At 41.6% G+C, this 19,735-nt stretch overlaps 1 protein-coding gene across 1 annotated transcript; it reads left to right on the forward strand.

Moving 5' to 3' along the window:
• The first annotated feature begins 4,946 nt into the window (after positions 1 to 4,946).
• Positions 4,947 to 19,370, forward strand: LOC122442121 (olfactory receptor 1J4-like). The gene is made up of 2 exons (XM_043469473.1): positions 4,947 to 5,443; positions 18,431 to 19,370. Exons 1-2 carry the CDS (start codon positions 4,947 to 4,949, stop codon positions 19,368 to 19,370), a joined length of 1,437 nt encoding a protein of 478 aa, XP_043325408.1.
• Positions 19,371 to 19,735: the final 365 nt, after the last annotated feature.

The following is a 19,735-nucleotide window of genomic DNA, read 5'->3' on the forward strand; positions in this document are numbered from 1 at the left end:
CCTGGAAAGAAGCATTTTCTTTGGTGAAACAGTTTTCTTCAGCCAAGATTATCTTTAGAGAAAGCTTAAAACTAAGGACTCTCTTACAAAGCAACCATTATTGAGCTACGGTGTAGTCATTGTTCATTTTTGACCTGCTCTTACACAGTGAGCTGACCCACTTGTAAACCATATTCAGGCCTTCTCCACCTCTGTCAGCTGGTTATAGGGATATTCTATGCAGCCATAACTTTCTAATTGCTCTCTTAGATCCCTGAACCTAAAACTGACACTGATGTGAAGGGATCCCTGTATCTTTGTAGTGTTTATCTCCAATCTTCAGGATTGAATGTGTCTTGCTAAAGCTCCAATTTGTTAGCAACTTCCCTGTTTTCTGATCCAATTACCATGATGTCATTTATTTAGTGGGGCAGTGTTATGTTCTATATAATATCCAGATTGTCTGCATCTTTTCAAACTATATATTATATATATGTGTTGTTGTTGTTGCTCAGTCCCTAAGTCACGTCCAACTCTTTGCAACCCCATGACCTGCAGCACACCAGGCTTCCCCGTCCTTCAGCATCTCCCAGAGTTTGCTCAAACTCACATCCATTGAATTGGTGATGCCATCCAACCATCGCTGTCACCCCCTTCTCCTCCTGTCCTCTGTCTTTCCCAGCTTCAGGTCTTTTCCAATGAGTAGGCTCTTCATATCAGGTGGCCAAATTATTGGAGCTTCAGCTTCAGCATCAGTCCTTCCAATGAATATTCAGGGTTGATTTCCTTTAGGATTGACTGGTTTGATCTCCTTGCTGTCCAAGGAACTCTCAAAAGTCTTCTCTAGCACCGCAATTTGAAAGCACCAGTTTTTCAGCTCCCAGCCTTTGTAGTCCAACCCTCAAGAAGATATTAAGAAGAGATGGCAAGAATACACAGAAGAACAGTACAAAAAAGATCTCCTTGACCCCTATAATCACGGTGGTGTGATCACTCACCTAGAGCCAGACATCTTGGAATGAAGTCAAGTGGGTCTTAGGAAGCATCACTACAAACAAAGCTAGTGGAAGTGATGGAATTACAATTGAGCTATTTCAAATCCTAAAAGATCATGCTGTGAAAGTGCTGCACTCAATATGCCAGCAAATTTGGAAAACTCAGCAGAGGCAACAGGACTGGAAAAGGTCAGTTTTCATTCCAATCCCAAAGAAAGACAATGCCAAAGAATGCTCAAACTACTGCATAATTGGACTCATCTCACACGATAGTAAGGTAATGCTCAAAATTTTACAAGCCAGGTTTCAGCAATACATGAACTGTGAACTTCCAGATGTTCAAGCTGGTGTTAAAAAAGGCAGAGGAACCAGAGATCAAATTGCAAACATCCACTGGGTCATTGAAAAAGCAAGAGAGTTTCAGATGAACATCTATTTCTGCTGTGTTGACCATGCCAAAGCCTTTGATTGTGTGGATCACAATAAACTGTGGAAAATTCTGAAAGAGATGGGAATACCAGAACACCTGACCTGCCTCTTGAGAAACCTGTATGCAGGTCAAGAAGCAACAGTTAGAACTGGACATGAAACAACAAATTGGTTCCAAATAGGAAAAGGAGTATGTCAAGGCTGTATATTGTCACCCTGCTTACTTAACTTTTTTTTTCTAATTTTTCTTTTCTTTTTCATTTATTTTTATTAGTTGGAGGCCAATTACTTTACAATATTGTAGTGGTTTTTGGCATACATTGACATGAATCAGCCATGGGTTTACATGTGTTCCCCATCCTGATCCCCCCTCCCACCTCCCTCCCCACCCCATCCCTCTGGGTCTTCCCAGTGTACCAGCCCTGAGCACTTGTCTTATTTAACTTACATGCAGAGTACATCTTGAGAAACACTGGGCTGGAAGAAGCACAAACTGAAATCAAGACTGCTGGGAGAAATATCAATAACCTCTGATATGCAGATGACACCACCCTTATGGCAGAAAGTGAAGAAGAACCAAAGAGTCTCCTGATGAAAGAGGAGAGTGAAAAAGTTGGCTTAAAGCTCAACATTCAGAAAACTAAGATCTTGGCATCCAGTCCCATCAGTTCATGGCGTATAGATGGAGAAACAGTGGAAACAGTGGCTGACTTCATTTTTTTGAGCTCCAAAATCACTGTGGATGGTGATTGCAGCCATGAAATTAAAAGATGTTTACTCCTTGGAAGGAAAGTTATGACCAACCTAGACAGCATATTAAAAAACAGAGACATTACTTTGCCAACAAAGGTCCGTCTGGTCAAGGCTATGGTTTTTCCAGTGGTCATGCATGGATGTGAGAGTTGGACTATGAAGAAAGCTGAGCGCCAAAGAATTGATGATTTTGAACTGTGGTGTTGGAGAAGACTCTTGAGAGTCCCTTGGGCTGCAAGAAGATCCAATCAGTTCATCCTAAAGGAAATCAGTCCTGAATATTCATTGGAAGGACTGATGCTGAAGCTGAAACTCCAATTCTTTGGCCACCTGATGCGAAGAGCTGACTCATTTGAAAAGACCCTGATGCTGGGAAAGATTGAAGGCAGGAGGAGAAGGGGACAACAGAGGATGAGATGTTGGATGGCATCACCGACCCAATGGACATAGGTTTGAATAAACTCTAGGAGTTGTTGATGGACAGGGAGGATTGGTGTGCTGCAGTCCATGGGGTTGCAAAGAGTTGGACATGACTGAGTGACTGAACTGAACTGTGTGTATATAAGGGTATGTGTTTTCTTACTTGGTATATAATCTCACCAGATACACAAAAATTTACCCTCACACATGAACACACACACTGAGTTTTAATCCAGCTTTTTCACAAAATATGTATCTAATTTGTATTTAAAATATATTTCAAACTATATATATATAGAGAATATATACACAAGTACACACAGTTTCATGCATGTAGGAATGTATGAATTTATATAATACGAGATTGTCTATGTTCCATTGATTCTATCTATGTCCCAGTGGTTCTCTTTGCTGTAGAACCCTGACTGAGACCCAATTTATTACAAAAATTGAATTCATTTGGCTTCCTATGGTTTGGGGTTGCTACTTGAACTCTGTCATTCTCATTGCTGGCAGAGAGCTGAGTATCCTCCCATCATTCTTAATGATGAACGAACAAGAGCCACTCCCAAAAGTAAAAAATGAAAATGAAAGTCTTGTGTGCCTCTCTTTCATCTACAGCCTGCTTTTAGTTACTTACTGTCATAATTTAAAATAAATACTTAATTTGGTGGGTTACACAGTGATGACAACTGGCACAATGACAAACGGGAGTGTTTCATTTGGCAAATTGACCAGGATATTAGTCCCTTAGACCAGCTGGTTTTCAGAAAACTGGCTGGGCTTAGTGCTTTCACATACAATATCTCATTTAGCCCTCACAATAACCTCATGAACAAGGTACTATAATCAGATCTGAGGAATAGGATCATCTTTGCTTAGGGCACCCAGTGGGTAAGCGGCAGGGGTGGTACTGATCTTGGGTTAGTCTGTGTCCAAGGCCCTTGGGATCAACCTCGTCACCCTGCTTCTGTCTGGATGAGCCTCGGCCCCTCTCTGCAGAGATGGTGAGACCTGTAAGCTCTCTCGGTGGTCTTAGAATATGTGCTCTAAAAGAGACTGAGGCCAGTGATGTGGGAATATGCAAGGACCAGACTTTACTCTGTGTGGGCCATTCTGTGATGCATGGGGAGGCTAGCTCCATGCTGTGGGTCCTTGAGAAGCCAAGGTGACTATGGTTACTTCTGCTTTCTAAGGCATCAACATTAACATCAAGGCCACTTTCTCCTGGGACTCCTGGCTCAGCTCCTCTAATCCCTTCACAGTCACCTCTCCAGGGGAAGGCAGGAAATTAGGTAAATAGCTCAGGTAGGCTCCTTCTCTAATCAGAGATCAGGGTTGTTTTCCTGCTGGTATTAACCTGGTTGGTGAATGGGGATATTCTTGCTCACTTTTCTGCTGCTCAGAGACAGGCATGAAACATTCAGAAGATCCTTAGGTCATGAGAACTTCTTCTTGTTCCTTGGATACTGGTTTCTTGCATAGCAAGTGAAGGCTCAGGAAACAGCCTTGAGCAAAGGTGTCTGAGCTCCCAAAGTATTGTCACAGGTCAGAGGAAAATGGAAAATCATCTCTTGGCACTGCATGTATATGTCCATGCAGGAATGTGTGTGCACATATGTGTCTTTGTATTTGTATAGCCCAGTGTATTCAGTGGGTAACTGAATCATATATCGACTCTCAGTATGTAGGAAGGATTTAGATAGATTATAAAGGGCTGAAAAAAACTTACTGGTAGTGTGTGTGTGTGTGGTGTACATGCACATGCTGCCTAGGTTTATGTTTGTGTGTTTTAATTGACTGCATGGCTGCATGTGTATCTGTGTGTATGTAGTATGCACTTTTTTGTGGGTTGTACTTTGTCTCAAGGCTAGGTGTGATGTTTATGTGTTGTGTTGTATGTATGTGTTAGTTTGTTTGAAAGTAACACAAATCTGACTGTTTTTAACCTAGAATGAGTATCGGTCATAAAGTGAATGGATGTTGGTCTCTGAGGTCTATGATTTGTGTGTGTGTGTGTGTGTGTGTGTGTGTGTGTGTGTGTGTGACTACATGTTATTTTCTGTTCTATTCCCAGTGTCAAGAATAGTGTCTAGAACATGGCTGAATAAATGAAGGTATTTACATTAGTCTCCTTTGGAAAAAAGCCTTGTTTGCCACTGGAAATCTCATGCACTCTGTGACCAGAAGGATGCAGACAGAAAACTACAGCAGAAAATATGCAGTTTGTCTGAATTTTGATACAGTCTCCAGGCAAAAAAAAAAAAAAAAAAAGCACATGGTTGTAATGTACTCATGGTGACAACAATCACCATACCTCAGTCTTTGATTTTTTTACTCCCTTTATCCCCAGCAGAGATTAAGAAGAGAATGAGGAGGGAAAACCAGAGCAGCGTGTCCAAATTCCTCCTCCTGGGGCTCCCCATCCAGCCAGAGCAGCAGGGCGTGTTCTTTGCCCTGTTCCTGGGCATCTACTTGATCACTGTGCTGGGCAACCTGCTCATCCTCCTGCTCATCAGACTGGACACTCGCCTCCACACCCCCATGTACTTCTTCCTCAGCCACTTGGCCTTCTCTGATGTGTTTTTCTCATCTGTCACTGTCCCTAAGATGCTTGTGAACATGCAGACTCAAGATCGATCCATCCCTTATGTGGGGTGCATAGCACAGATGTATTTTTTTCTACTTTTTGTTTGTCTTGACAATTTCCTTCTTGCAGTGATGGCTTACGACAGGTACGTGGCCATTTGTCAGCCACTCCACTATGCCGCCGTCATGAGGGAGGGGTTGTGTGTCCTACTGGCAGCTGGATCCTGGTTCGTCTCTTGTGTCCACGCCCTGTTGCATACTGTGCTTCTGTCCCAACTGTCTTTCTGTGCAGACAATACCATCCCCCATTTCTTCTGTGATCTCGCTGCCCTCTTAAAGTTGACCTGCTCAGACACCTCCCTCAATGAGTTAGTTATCTTCACTGAGGGGGGCGTGTTTGCCTTCTTGCCATTGAGTGCTATTTTGGGCTCTTATATCCGCATTGGGGCCACCATCCTGAGGGTCCCGTCCATCAAGCGAATCTGCAAAACCTTGTCCACGTGTGGCTCCCACCTCTTTGTGGTATTTTTGTACTATGGGACTCTTGCAATGATTTACTTCTTTTCTTCAGCAAACAATTCCAAAGTCAAAGACATAGTTGCTTCAGTTATGTATACTGTGGTGACGCCCATGTTAAACCCCTTTATCTACAGCCTGAGGAACAGAGACATGAAATTGGCCCTGGGGATTCTTTACAGGAAAGGGATTATTTTTGCCAAGTAACAGTTACCCACTTAAGGATGCTTTCAGAGACAGGTTCTTGAAGAATTGTGTAGGTGACGGCAGTAGATTGCAAAAAGGGCCACAATGTTTTGCAGCCCTTCCTTCCAAGTGGGAGTTAATTTCCCTACCCATTGAATCTGGGCAGGACTTGTTACTTATTTTGATTAATACATTCAGTGAAAGTGAGGTTGTGAGTGTCTCAAGCCCAGGTAGATTGTGTTCCTGCCACTCTCAGAACCTTTAGACCTCCAGGTGAACTAGTCTAAGCTGAGCTGTGTGAAGATGTGGGGCCACATGGAGGAGAAGCAACGTGCTCCAGCTAACAATCAACCTGTTCCCAGATGACCTGGCAGGTGACTGCAGAGGTATGAGTGAGTCCTAATAGCTCAGTTGGTAAAGAATCTGCCTGTGATCCAGGAGATCCTGGTTCAATTCCTGGGTCAGGAGATCCACTGGAGAAGGGATAGGCTTCCCTCATGGAAGGGCTACCCACTCCAGTATTCTTGGTCTTCCCTTGTGGCTCAGCTAGTAAAGAATCCACCTGCAATGAGGGAGACCTGGGTTCGATTCCTGGGTTAGGAAGATCCCCTGGAGAAGAGAAAGGCTACCGACTCCAGTAGTCTGGCCTGGAGAATTCCATGGACTATACAGTCCATGGGGTTGCAAAGAATTGGACACTACTAAGCAACATTCACTTTGCTGAGAACAGTTGAACCTAGCCTAGACTAAAAGCACCATCCAGGTGAGCACAGTTCCAGCCCAAATCGCCAGCTTGTGGAAATGTCATATAAACAAGTGGTTGTTGTTTCAGTGACTAAGTTTTGGGGTGGTTTGTTATGCAGCCAAAGCTAACTGATGCTGATACTGCCCTTGTCTCTGGTACCCATCAAACTTTCCTTGATTTCAATGGCCCCTCCCCCTTTTTGGTTCCCTCTATTTGGATTGTGTTCCCTGCCTATTTTTCTAGAACCCACTGACTTTACAACCTCAGATATTATAACTCATGGCCTTAGCTTTGGGTATGTCTCTTGTCTTCATTATTTTTTAATAACCTTTGGAATCTGGCATTACCAGAAACTCTACTTTTGTAAAGTCAACATCTTAAATTGCAGCCTTATCTATTTGAATGACTTACTATAGTATCAACATGCATGGACTTCCTTTTCTGAAGGGAAATATTACATATTGTATGTTTCCTCTCTAAGAAGAGAAGCAATCTTTGGCTATGATTACAGGTCTGAATAATATTGCATTCTGTGTGTTACACCTTCTTTCAGTTCAGTTCAGTCGCTCAGTTGTGTCTGACTCTGCGACCCCTTGGACTGCAGCGCACCAGGCTTCCCTGTCCATCACCAACTCCTGGAGCTTACTCAAACTCATATCCATCGAGTCAGTGATGCCATCCAACCATCTCATCATCTGTCATCCCCTTCTCCTCCCGCCTTCAATCTTTCCCAGCATCAGGTCTTTTCATATGAGTCAGTTCTTTGCACCAGGTGCCCAAAGTATTGGAGTTTCAGCTTTAGCATCAGGCCTTCCAATGAATATTCAGGACTGATTTCCTTTAGGATGGACTGGTTGGATCTCCTTACTGTCCAAGGGACTCTCAAGAGTCTTCTCCAACACCACAGTTCAAAAGCATCAATTCTTTGGTGCTCAGCTTTCTTTGTAGTCCGACTCTCACATCCATACATGACTACTGGAAAAACCATAGCTTTGACCAGACAGAGCTTTATTGGCAAAGTAATCTCTCTGCTTTTTAATATGCTGTCTAGGTTTGTCATAGCTTTTCTTCCAAGGAACAAGTGTCTTTTACTTTCATGGCTGTAGTAACCATCTGCAGTGATTTTGGAGCACCCCCCCCTCCCCCCGCAAAATAAGGTCTGTCACTGTTTCCATTGTTTCCCCTTCTATTTGCCATGAAGTGATGGAACCAGATACCATGATTTAGTTTTCTGAATGTTGAGTTTTAAGCCAACTTTCTCACTCTCCTCTTTTTCCTTAATTTACTGATGCTGAGTTGTGGTTAGGACTCTAGGCTTTTGCTGCTGAGAGCACAGGTTTAATCTCTGGCTGGGGACTAAGATCCCACAAGCTGTGGGGCACAGCTAAGAAAAAAAAGAATTTTCAAATGTGATATGATATTTTCCTTTAGAATAAAATTCCTTAGAGAAGTTAGAATCAAGGTATGTGGAGTATTATTTTAGATAAATGAAAAGTCATAGAAATAGTTAGGATGAAATGAATAATAATTCATAGTGTGTAATAATTCTCTTGTAAATGAGATAGAAATAAGCTGTTTTGTTTCTTTGTCCTTTTGTCTATCATTCTTAATAGTTATAGAAAGTAAATATTACTTAAAGTAATGAAGTTGAGAATGTTTGCTTTTTTAAAAAAAAATTAATGTTTGCATTGTTAATGTAGTTACAAGTTACATGTTGTATCTGTTTCCTAAAATCTAAATATACTACAAACATTTTGAATTCATTTTTCTTAAATTTGTCTTCCCTACAACAAAAGCCCAATGAATGAACACAGGACTGATGGAAGCAGGAAGATCAGCTAGAAGCTACAGCGTCCCTGAAGTTAATAAGTGGTAGGTTAGGATAAAAGGTCCATCTAGTCAAAGCTATGGTTTTGCCAGTAGTCATGTATGTATGTGAGAACTGGACTATAAGGAAACCCGAACCCCAAAGAATGGATGCTTTTGAACTGTGATGTTGGAGAAGACTCTTGAGAGTCCCTTGGACAGCAACGAAATTAAACCAATCAATCCTAAAGGAAATCAGTCCTGAATATTCATTGGAAGGCCTGATGCTAAAGCTGAAGCTCCAATACTTTGGGCACCTGATGCAAAGAACTGACTTATTGGAAAAGACCCTGATGCTGGGAAGGATTAAGGGCAGGAGGAGAAGGGGATGACAGAGGATGAGATGTTTGGATGGCATTGCCAACTCGATGGACATGAGTTTGAGTAAACTCCAGGAGTTGATGATGGAAAGGGAAGTCTGGTGTGCTGCAGTCCATGGGGTTGCAGAGTTGAACATGACTGAGTGACTGAACTGAACTGAAGTGAGGTTAGGGTAATAACAGAAGTAGTAAAAATTCAATAAAGACTGTGATTAGCTGTAAATTAGGACCAACAAGAGTTGTTGACTAATTGGACATGAGCAGAGTGTGAAAAATAGAGTCAAAGATGCCTACATTTGGATTCAACAACATGGAATTGTCATTACCTACAATGGTGATTGTAACTGTGAGCTTCCCAATGGCTTAGCGAGTAAAGAATCTGCCTGCAATGTAGGAGACACAGGAGACATGGGTTTTAGCGCTGGTGGGGAAGACCCTCTGAAGAAGGAAATGACAACCCTCTCTAGTATCCTTGCCTGAAAAATCCAATGGACAGAGGAGCTTAGCAGGCTACAGTCCATGGGGTCACAGAGAGTCGGACATGACTGAGCATGAACACGATGATGACAACAATGGTAATGAAACAAATTGTGTATGCATGTGTGAGCAGCTGAAAGTGATGTCTCTAAACAATAAAAAGATAATAAACAAAATGCCAGACAATGTTAGTAGCCCAGACGGTAAAGCATCTGCCTGCAACGCAGCAGACCTGGGTTCGATCCCTGAGTTGGGAAGATTCCCTGGAGAGGGAAATGGCAACCACTCCTGTATTCTTGTCTGGAGAATCCCATGGACAGAGGAGCCTAGTGGGCTACAGTCCATGGAGTCACAAAGAGTCAGATACTACTAAGCAACTAACACACAATGTCCTAAGCACATCATGTGTTTCAACTCATTTAATCTTTTCAACTACCTTAAGGGGTGAGGGGGTTTGACTGTTACTCTTACTGAGCAATTTTAATGACAGAAATGGTGCAACCATGACGTATCTAAACTGGAAATGAAGGTGAAAAAACATTAACAAATGTCACACATAGACACTCTCCACAGATAAATATTTGAGAGTTTTCAGATGCTCCATAATTTTCCCTAAAGACCCAGTTGGCCAGACATTCCTTCCTGGTTTTTTCTTTCCTCTCTATAGGTATGCATCCTGTTTTTGCCATTTCAGTGATAGCTGACTATCCTTTGTTATTTCTTATATTTTTTTAGCAGGCTTTCAAACTAAACCAAGTGTATCTGAGTTATTTTTTGCTATCATTTAATGGAAGAGAAAAACGTCTGATATTATAGCCATACTTATAGGCCACAATGATACCTATTGTAATCCTAAAAGTAATAATTACACTTTGCTTTATATTCTAATTTTTTTAATTTATATATATATATATATTACAAATAAAGAAATAATTTTTAACCCATATATACCTATATGATTTAACTGGACCCTAAGGTAGCAAAGGGGCTTCCCAGGTGGCACAGTGGTATAATCAAATGACCTTCTTGTTATTACTGTATTAAAAAAAGAATTCATCTTTGGGGACACTCATGCCTTTCTTCTCAAGTATGCAAAATAAATTCTTAGTTCCTCATATTTGATTAATAGCCCTGTGTGGTAACTGACCAGGAGGGCACTAAGACACTAGTTCTGGCCATTGTACAGTGTTGTGTGCAGAATATATATGTTTTGTGACCAAGGTGTGGAAGTAGGTTTGGGCTGTCTACCATCACCCTGGTGGCCACTGACATGAGACATAGAGATACACTTTGTTCTCACTCTTAAGGGTCTTTTTTTTTTTAATGTAAGAAGCAGAAATTTTGTAAAACAGGTTTCATACAAATAACATAGCTAGCAGTCATAAGTAAGAATCAAGCTAAGAGCTTCCATGAGGTGCAGCTCAGTATATCCCAGATCACCTGACTTAGTCTACTGTGTACCAATCCTTATCTTTCAGGGAAATTATATACTGACAGTGTCCATAAGGTACACAGCCCAATTTCCTAGTATTACTAAACTGATTATCCTTAGTATGATTTAATTGTTCACTACATAGAAGAGACTTTAAACTTAAATTACCATCAGTTCAATTCAGTCACTCAGTCGTGTCTGACTCTTTGTGATCCCATGAATCGCAGCATGCCAGGCCTCCCTGTCCATCACAAACTCCCGGAGTTTACTCAAACTCATGTCCATCGAGTCGGTGATGCCATCCAACCATCTCATCCTCTGTCGTCCCCTTCTCCTCCTGCCCCCAATCTCTCCCAGCATCAGGGTCTTTTCTAGTGAGTCAACTCTTCGCATGAGGTGGCCAAAGTATTGGAGTTTCAGCTTCAACATCAGTCCTTCCAATGAACACTCAGGACTGATCTCCTTTAGGATGGACTGATTGGATCTCCTTGCAGTCCAAGGGACTCTCAAGAGTCTTCTCCAACACCACAGTTCAAAAGGATCAATTTTTTGGCGCTCAGCTTTCTTCACAGTCCAACTCTCACATCCATACATGACCACTGGAAAAACCATAGCCTTGACTAGATGGACCTTTGTTGGCAAAGTAATGTCTCTGCTTTTTAAATTACCATAGCCTGGTGTTATCCACATAAATCCATCCCATAACTGTGGGAGATTTTATTCCTTGCCTAAAACTTTGCTTGTTGCTCTGGTTGAGCTTGAGTAATAGAAGAAAATATTTTTATGGCCAGGGTCAGAGCAGGCATTATTAATTGGCCACATGAAGGGAGTCCATCTAGTGATATCAACAGTGATCTGAACATGACTATAATTTTTCTTTTGAAGTAAATTTCCTCAGGGCCAACCAATTAGAGCCTTGGAGTGGAAACATTCACCAAGGTAACCCAGAAGTGCTGGACACAGGTAATTGGTCACAGAACCAACTACTGGCTTGATTTAGAAAACTAGTGTAGGATCATGCCTATGATAGAAAAACATTTGATTCATATGCAAAGATTTAAGAAATCAAGTTTTCACTAAGAAGAATCAGATTAATAGATTAAATCAGAATTCATTGATCAGATAATTCAGTCATCATTCAATATGAGTGCTATATCAGTGTCAATGATCCTAGATGTAATTATATATATTTTTTTGAAGATACAAAGATAATGTCAAGAGCTGATGGTTATGGTGCACTTATGGTGTGCTTAAGCATGAATCACCTCATTTAATCTCGATAATAACTTCAAGATGACAATGCAGTTATTATCTGCACTTTACAGCTGATGAAATAGGGTTGTACTTAATTTGCTCAGGGCCAACAGTTAACTGGCATAGTCCAGACCCAGTTCTTCTGAGTACTGAGCCCAAGGACTCAATCTTCTCCCCCTACACTCTCTTAGAAAGGCTCCCCTCCATGCTCTGGAGTCTTTCCCAAAGGAGAAAAGGTTCCTGCAGGATGTGAAGTCAAAGCTAGATTTGAGCTCATGTGGTAGCAAGTATAAGTGGTGTGGGGGGTTGCAGAAGCCAGACTTTCTATGCTGCTGGGAGAAGCTGACCCAGTGCATCGACAGCATTAGTGGTGGAGGATGACTAAGCCATTCCTACTTCCCAGCTGGAACTTGGAGCAGGCAGAGAGGAGCCCAGGGCATCCCTGAGGTCTGGGGCACCCTCTCAGGTCGCTTTGGAAGCTCAGCCCCTTCAGCCCCTGCATAGGCTCCTCCCCAAGGTCTGGTAGGAATTGGAGGCAATTAGTCAACTTTGACTTTTTCCTCAACAGGGACCTGAGGGACTTCTTGGAATCCTCTCTGAGCCTTGTAAAATGGTCTCCTCCTGCCTGTAGCTCTGGAGTTCAAGGACAGACACAGGAAGCTCAGGAGGTTATGGGCTCACAGAGGCTTCCTTCTTACTTTTTTGTTCCTTGTGTTCTCATCAGAAGCTCAAGACTTGGGAAATTGCTTGGATTACAAGGTGCCCGAACTCACTAAGGAGCGGCACAGGACAGAGGGAGCTGGGAATCCTAGGTGGGCAAGGTCTGTCTGTGTCTGGAAGTGTGTACCATCCCACACAGGTCTGTGTGGTGTTTCTTTGCTCCTTAATGTGGATATATGTATGTTTTCTTCATGAGTAGTGTGTGTGTGTATTTACTCTACATTTTATCTACAGGTAGTATTTACTGGGGGCAGCTCATTGGTAAAGAAGTCACCTGCAATGTGGGAGACCTGGGTTTGATTCCTGGGTTGGGAAGATCCCCTGAAGGAGGGCATGGCAACCCACTCCAGTATTCTTACCTAGAGAACCCCCCAAAACAGAGGAGCCTGGCAGGCTGCAGTCCATGGGGTTGCAAAGAGTCAGACATGATTAAGCAACAAAGCATAGCACAGCACAGTATCTATTGGGTAGTCCTTCTGAGTGAATGGAGCCTGAGTGCCTCACTCATTGACTGCCTTCACCTAATTGCATGAAAATCAGTGGAGGCTAAAAGTGAAAGTCGCTCAGTTGTGTCTGACTCTTTGCGACCCCATTAACTGTAGACCGCCAGGCTCCTCTGTTCATGGAAATCTACAAGCAAGAATACTGGAGTGGGTTGCTGTTTCCTTCTCCAGGGGATCTCCCTTACCCAGGGATGAAATCTGTGTCTCCTGCTTGGCAGGCAAATTCTTACTATCTGAGACACCAGGGAAGCCTTGGAGCATTTCATTTTGCAATGACAGTATATGTGTGTGACCATGTATGTTGTTTGTTGTCTGACTGTGAAGAGGCCTGTCTGTGCCATGGTGTGCTTCTTATATGATTTCTGTGTGATATGTGTGACCTTGTGTTTTTTTGTTATTTAATATGTGTGTTTGCATGTATGAGTCTCTATTCAGAGTTAGAGTTTACACCTAATATGTGATTTTTATGAGTTACTTGTTGTTTTATGTTTGTGCTATGATTACACAAGTGTTTGTGTGTAGTTATATGGATTATTTTGTGTACCATCTCAAGTATTCTTTGTGAATTTATTTTTATAATCTTTGAGTAACTGATCTATAAGCCATAGTTACTGTCCTATAAGTCACAGGTGGTAAGAAATCACAAATCAGTGTTTTGAGTGTGCACATGAATGTGTGTTTCATGTGCAAGTTTCAGGGGCTTCTGATTCACCCCACGAGCCCAAATATTGCCTTAACTGTCTTTCAACAGTGGCCGTATCACTGCAATGAGTGTGGAAGTGCATTTCCAAAACCCGTGGGTAGCTGCCACATACTAATGGATGTGAGTTCAGGGTCTGCACTGTGTCAGATCAGAGCCTAATCCTCAGTCTGGCCCTTAAATGTTTTTATGATCTTAGGAAGTGATTGCAATTCTCTGAGGTTCAGAACCCTCCCTGGCAAAGAAGAAATAACTGTTCCTACTTCACAGTGATATTGTGAGGATTAAATGAGGTAGTACATACAAATTGTTCAGCACCTAGCCTGGCACATAATTGGTACTCATTAACAAGGAGATACTTTTATTATGTTCCTACAAACCCCATGGATGTGTCATGGAGCTTCCTCTTTCAACATTGTCTGGTAAAAGAAGACAACAGGCCCATCCAAAGGCCCTGTGTCATACTTCAAGATCAGGGTCTGACCTTTCCAGGGCTCATGGCCCGCTGCCTCTTTCACAAGGTCCTACTTGAATCAAGGTTGCTGTTTGGTTCCGATCATCTTGCTTTCTTCTGGTTTCTCGACAAGGACTGACCCAATGTGTGTTGGCGAGCAGCCACGCTTCCCCATAAGGATCAAGTCACTGTCTTCCTTGGTGGCCATGAACTAAAAAAAATCAGTGCCCCTGATAAGAGTTCATGGTCCTGTTATTGAGTCCAAGCTCAATAAATCTGCTTGCCACATGACAGGTCAATAAATTGGGAGACGAATTGTTAGGGCAAGAAATAATGACTTTATTGGGAAAGTCAGAAGACTGAGAAGATGGTGTTCCAAGGAAACATCTTCCCCTAGTTAGAATTCAGGCTTCTTTCGTATTGAAAGGGAAGGGGACATGGTTGGTTGTTGCAAACTTCTTCATGTCTGAATCCTGTGTTTTTTTAGCTGTCCCCTTAGGTCAGGTCAAGATGTTCCTGTAAACCTCCAATAAGACAAATGCTATTCTCTGTTTTGCAACTTTTTTATCCCGATATGAATAGAAAAGTATTATATCTTTAAAGATCAGAGTCTTGAGAATGGGCTAGCCTTTATGTTTAAGGCTATAAGCAACTTTCTTTTCTTTTTTTAATAGCTTAACAGTGCCAGTTATTCATTATGACACACGAGATTTTCAGTCTTCATGGGATCTAGTTCCTGACCAGGGATTGAACCCAGGCCTTTTCCATTGGGAACTTGGAGTCTCAGCCACTGGACCACCAGGGAAGTCCCTAGGCAACATTCTTAGCTTGTAGCAAAAACAATAGAATACAAATGTTAAAGTAAATTAAATAGATCCAATATGGAGTCAGATTTATTCTTCCCTCTTAGTCTCTAATGGGGACTCATTGTCCTGCTCCCCTACTTCAGGGAGAATGTCAGTTTTGATTCCCTCTTTAGGTCCATGTGGTTAGCAATCCTTACGTGTAATTTAACTTGCAAAGAAATATTAAACCTGGAATCCACCATGAAAGAGCTGAGTCACCTTAGGTAAGTCTTTTATCTCTTTAGCTTCAGTTTTCACATCTATAAGATGAGGACATAACATTTGCCTGTGTAACTAAGCAGTCCCTAAATTATAATTATTGCTCTAAGTGGTTAAAATCCATGTGAAAGTCGTTTGTAAATTGTATAATGTATAAATAATGAGTGGTAAATTTTTCTTTGAGTTAGGAACATTTTAGAGAAAGGTAACTAACATAACATATCTTCTCTGAAAATTCTAATGAGGATATAATTTCTATGCAGAGTGGTTAAGAGATGGAATCTGGACAGATAGACATATATTGTGAGTCCATCTGTTGCACTTAATTGTGTGTATCTTTGCACATTTAAGTAATGCACACTTGAGACTTCCTCAGTGATCCAGTGGTTAAGAATCTGCCTTCTAGTGCAAGAGATGTAGGTTCAATCCCAGATCAGGGAACTAAGATCCCATATGCTGCCAGGAAACTAAGTCTGCATGCCAATTGCAACAAAGACCCAGAGCAGCCAAAAAAATAAAAAGCAAAGTAAATGTTACATACTTCTGCTTTTTATGATTAAAATGTGTTTAATAATACTCACTTGTTAGAGTTATCATGAAGATTCCATTTGAAAGTACATGTAAAACACTTGGAATAGTGCTTGGTACTATTGTTGTTGTTGGTTTGGAGACCACTTTTTTTGTTTTTAATTTATATAGCTGTGCTGGGTCTTAGTTGCAGCATGCAGGACCTTTTAGTTGTGGCATGTGGGACTTTTTTTCTTTAGTTGTGGCATGTGAACTCTTTGATGAGGCATGTGGGATCAAGTTCCCTGACCAGGGATTGAACTCAGGCCTCCTTCATTGGTATAGTGGAGTCTTGGCCACTGGACCACTAGGGAAGTCCCTGGACACTTTTTGATAACAGGGAATTTTAAGTGACTCAAAGCAAGTAGGATGCAGCAAATTATATTGAATGCTCATGACAAAGCTTTAGTAATTCTCTTTCAGTTTAGGGACTTGCACATCCTTTTGATGAGGAAATGGCTGATACCTCTGACCTGGTGCCCTTTTCACATTTTCTAACATATTTATTTATTTTTAATTGAAGAATAATTGTTTTAGAGTATTGCATTATTCCTACCAAACATCAAAATGGATCAGCCATAGGTATACCCATGTCCCGTCCCCTTGAATATTCTTCCCTCCTCCATCCCTATCCCACCCTTCCAGATTGTTACCAAGGCCTGGTTTGAGTTCCCTGAGTCAATTCCATTGGCTATCTATTTTACACATGGTAATGTATGTTTCCATGTTACTCTCGTCCTACCTCCCACCTTCTCCTCCCCACCCCCAGCTATGTCCATAATTCTGTTCTCAATATCTGTATTTCCATTGTGCTGTGCGGTGTATAGTTGCTCAGTCATGTCCGACTCTTTGTGACCCCATGGACTGTAGCCCACCAGACTCCTCTGTCCATGGGATTCTCCAGGCAAGAATACTGGAGTGGGCTGCCATGCCCTTCTCCTGCTGCTCTGAAAATAGGTTCATCAGCACCATCTTTCTAGATTCCATATATATTCATTAGTATACGATGATTGTTTTCTTTCTGACTTACTTCACTCTGTATAATAGGCTCTAGGTTCATCCACCTCATCAGGGCTGACTCAAATGTGTTCCTTTTTAAGGTTGAGTAATATTCCTTTGTATATATGTACCATAGTTTTTTATCCATTCATCTGTTGATGGACATCTAGGTGGCTTTCATGTCCTAGCTATTGTAAATAGAACTGCAATGAATGTTGGGTTACATGTGTCTTTTTCAATTTTGGTTTCCTCAGGTATATGCCTTATGGTAGACTTATTTCTAGTTTTTTTTTTTTATTTCTAGTTTTTTAAGGAATCCCCATGCTGTTCTTGGAGAAGGAAATGGCAACCCACTCCAGTACTCTTGCCTGGAAAATCTCATGGACAGAGGAGTCTGGTAAGCTACAGTGCATGTGTTCGAGAAGTGTTGGACATGACTGAGCGGCTTCACTTTCACTTTTCACTTTCATGCATTGGAGAAAGAAATGGCAATCTACTCCAGTGTTCTTGCCTAGAGAATCCCAGAGACAGAGGAGCCTGGTGGGCTGCAGTCTATGGGGTCGCACAGAGTCGGACTCAACTGAAGCGACTTAGCAGCAGCAGCAGCAGCAGCATGCTGTTCTCCATAGTGGCTATATCAATTTGCATTCCCACCAACAGTGTGAGAGGGTTCCCTTTTCTCCACACCCTCTCCAGCATTTATTGTTTATAGATTTTTCAATGATGGCCTTTCTGACCAGTGTGAAGTAATATTTCATTATAGTTTTGATTTGCATCTTTCTAATAATGAGCAATGTTGAGCATCTTTTCATGTGTTTATTAGCCATCTGTATGTATGTCTTCTTTGGAGAAATGTCTGTTTAGGTCTTTTGCCCACTTTTTGATTGGGTTTTTTTTCTGGTATGGATTTGTATGAGCTGCTTCTATATTTTTGAAATTAATCCTTTGTCAGTTGTTTCATTCGCTATTATTTTTTCCCATTCTGAGGGTTGTCTTTTCACCTTGTTTATAGTTTCCTTTGCTGTGCAAAAGCTTTTAAGTTTAATTAGGTTCCAATAATTTATTTTTGTTTTTATTTCCTTTCACAGTTTTAATCCTATTAAACTACAGAGGTTTGAACCCCACTTGATATAAAGGTGAAAACTCCCTAAACATGGAGACTTCTCATGTCTTGTTCATTATTATGTGCTTAATATGGGATGAAACTGTTTTTTGATAAATATTTATTGAATAAAGAACAATGTCCTTTGCTTTCTGTGGAAAGAGACTTGGTTAATGTGAGGGTTTGATGCATTATGAAAGCCAGAATGGGACAGACTGATTCATTCACCAACAATTATGAGAAATAAAGAGAAAGGGAGCAAAAAGTAAGAATTTTCATGCTAAAGAGGACTTTATGATATTATGGAATGTTCACTGACATTTCCTACATTCTCCACTTTTCAGCAGAAATTAAGAAGAGAATGAAGAGGGAGAACCAGAGCAGCATGTCCGAGTTCCTCCTCCTGGGGCTCCCCATCCTGCCAGAACAACAGGGCATGTTCTTTGCCCTGTTCCTGGGCGTGTACCTGACCACACTGCTGGGGAATCTACTCATCCTCCTGCTCATCAAGCTGGACCCTCGCCTCCACACCCCCATGTACTTCTTCCTCAGCCACTTGGCCTTCACTGATGTCTCCTTTTCATCTGTTACTATCCCTAGGATGCTGATAAGCATGCATATTCAGCAACAATCCATCCCCTATGTGGAGTGCATTTCCCAGATGTATTTTTTCATACTTTTTGGCTGTCTTGACAACTTCCTTCTCGCAGTGATGGCATATGACAGGTACGTGGCCATATGTCAGCCACTTTACTACATCACTGTCATGAGGCAGGAGCTGTGTATCTCACTAGTAGCTGTGTCCTGGTTCTTCTGCTGTATCCATGCCCTGTTGCACACCCTCCTCTTGGTCCAACTATCCTTCTCTGCTGAAAATACCATCCCCAACTTCTTCTGTGACCTCCCTGCCCTCCTGAAGATGAGCTGCTCAGACATTTCCATCAATGAGCTGGTCATCTTTACCGAAGGAGGAATGCTGTTCATCTTGCCTCTGAGTATCATCTTGGGCTCATATGTTCGTATAGGGACCATCGTCCTGAGGGGCCCCTCCACTAAGAGACTCTTTAAAGCCTTCTCCACTTGTGGCTCTCATCTCTTTGTGGTATCTTTGTACTATGGAACACTTGCTGGGGTTTACTTTTTCTCCTCATTATGGGACTCCAATGACAAATATATAATTGCTTCAGTCATATATGCAGTAGTTACTCCCATGCTGAACCCCTTTATCTACAGCCTCAGAAACAGAGACATAAAACAAGCCCTAGAGATATTTCTCAATAGGGCTAACTTCCTGAAATGACAGTCACTAAATCCTCTTATTGCAGCCATGAGCATTGTAAGATATATCTCCTAAAATTATTGTATGGTTGGCAACTTTGTGTAACTTCAAGTGAATATACATTCTGATGTCATGTTGTAGTGTTGTTAACATGCCAACAAAGTCCAGTTTGTTACTTGGACTCTTAAATATTCTTTATCTTCAATTTTTTCTGCTTGTTGATGAACAACAAGCTTTCATAAAATATGTGGAAAATATTATGCCAAACATTTTTATACTGTGTTGCTGAGGACACACAGATTTAGCATCATGATCTACTCCTGGTGGGCTAATTCTTCCTTGTAAGGTGTGCTGAAATTGGATGCACTGGCTTCAAGCTGATTATG

This window comes from Cervus canadensis, chromosome 5, assembly GCF_019320065.1.
Source record: "Cervus canadensis isolate Bull #8, Minnesota chromosome 5, ASM1932006v1, whole genome shotgun sequence".
NCBI classification, from domain to species: Eukaryota; Metazoa; Chordata; class Mammalia; order Artiodactyla; family Cervidae; genus Cervus; species Cervus canadensis.

Bases quoted from the DNA above. Each gene is read 5' to 3' on its own strand.
- LOC122442121 (XM_043469473.1), top strand. From the start codon at position 4,947: ATGAGGAGGGAAAACCAGAGCAGCGTGTCCAAATTCCTCCTCCTGGGG. The intron at 5,444-18,430 runs GTCTTTCTGTGC...AATTAAGAAGAG, and splicing joins ACTGTGCTTCTGTCCCAACT to AATGAAGAGGGAGAACCAGA.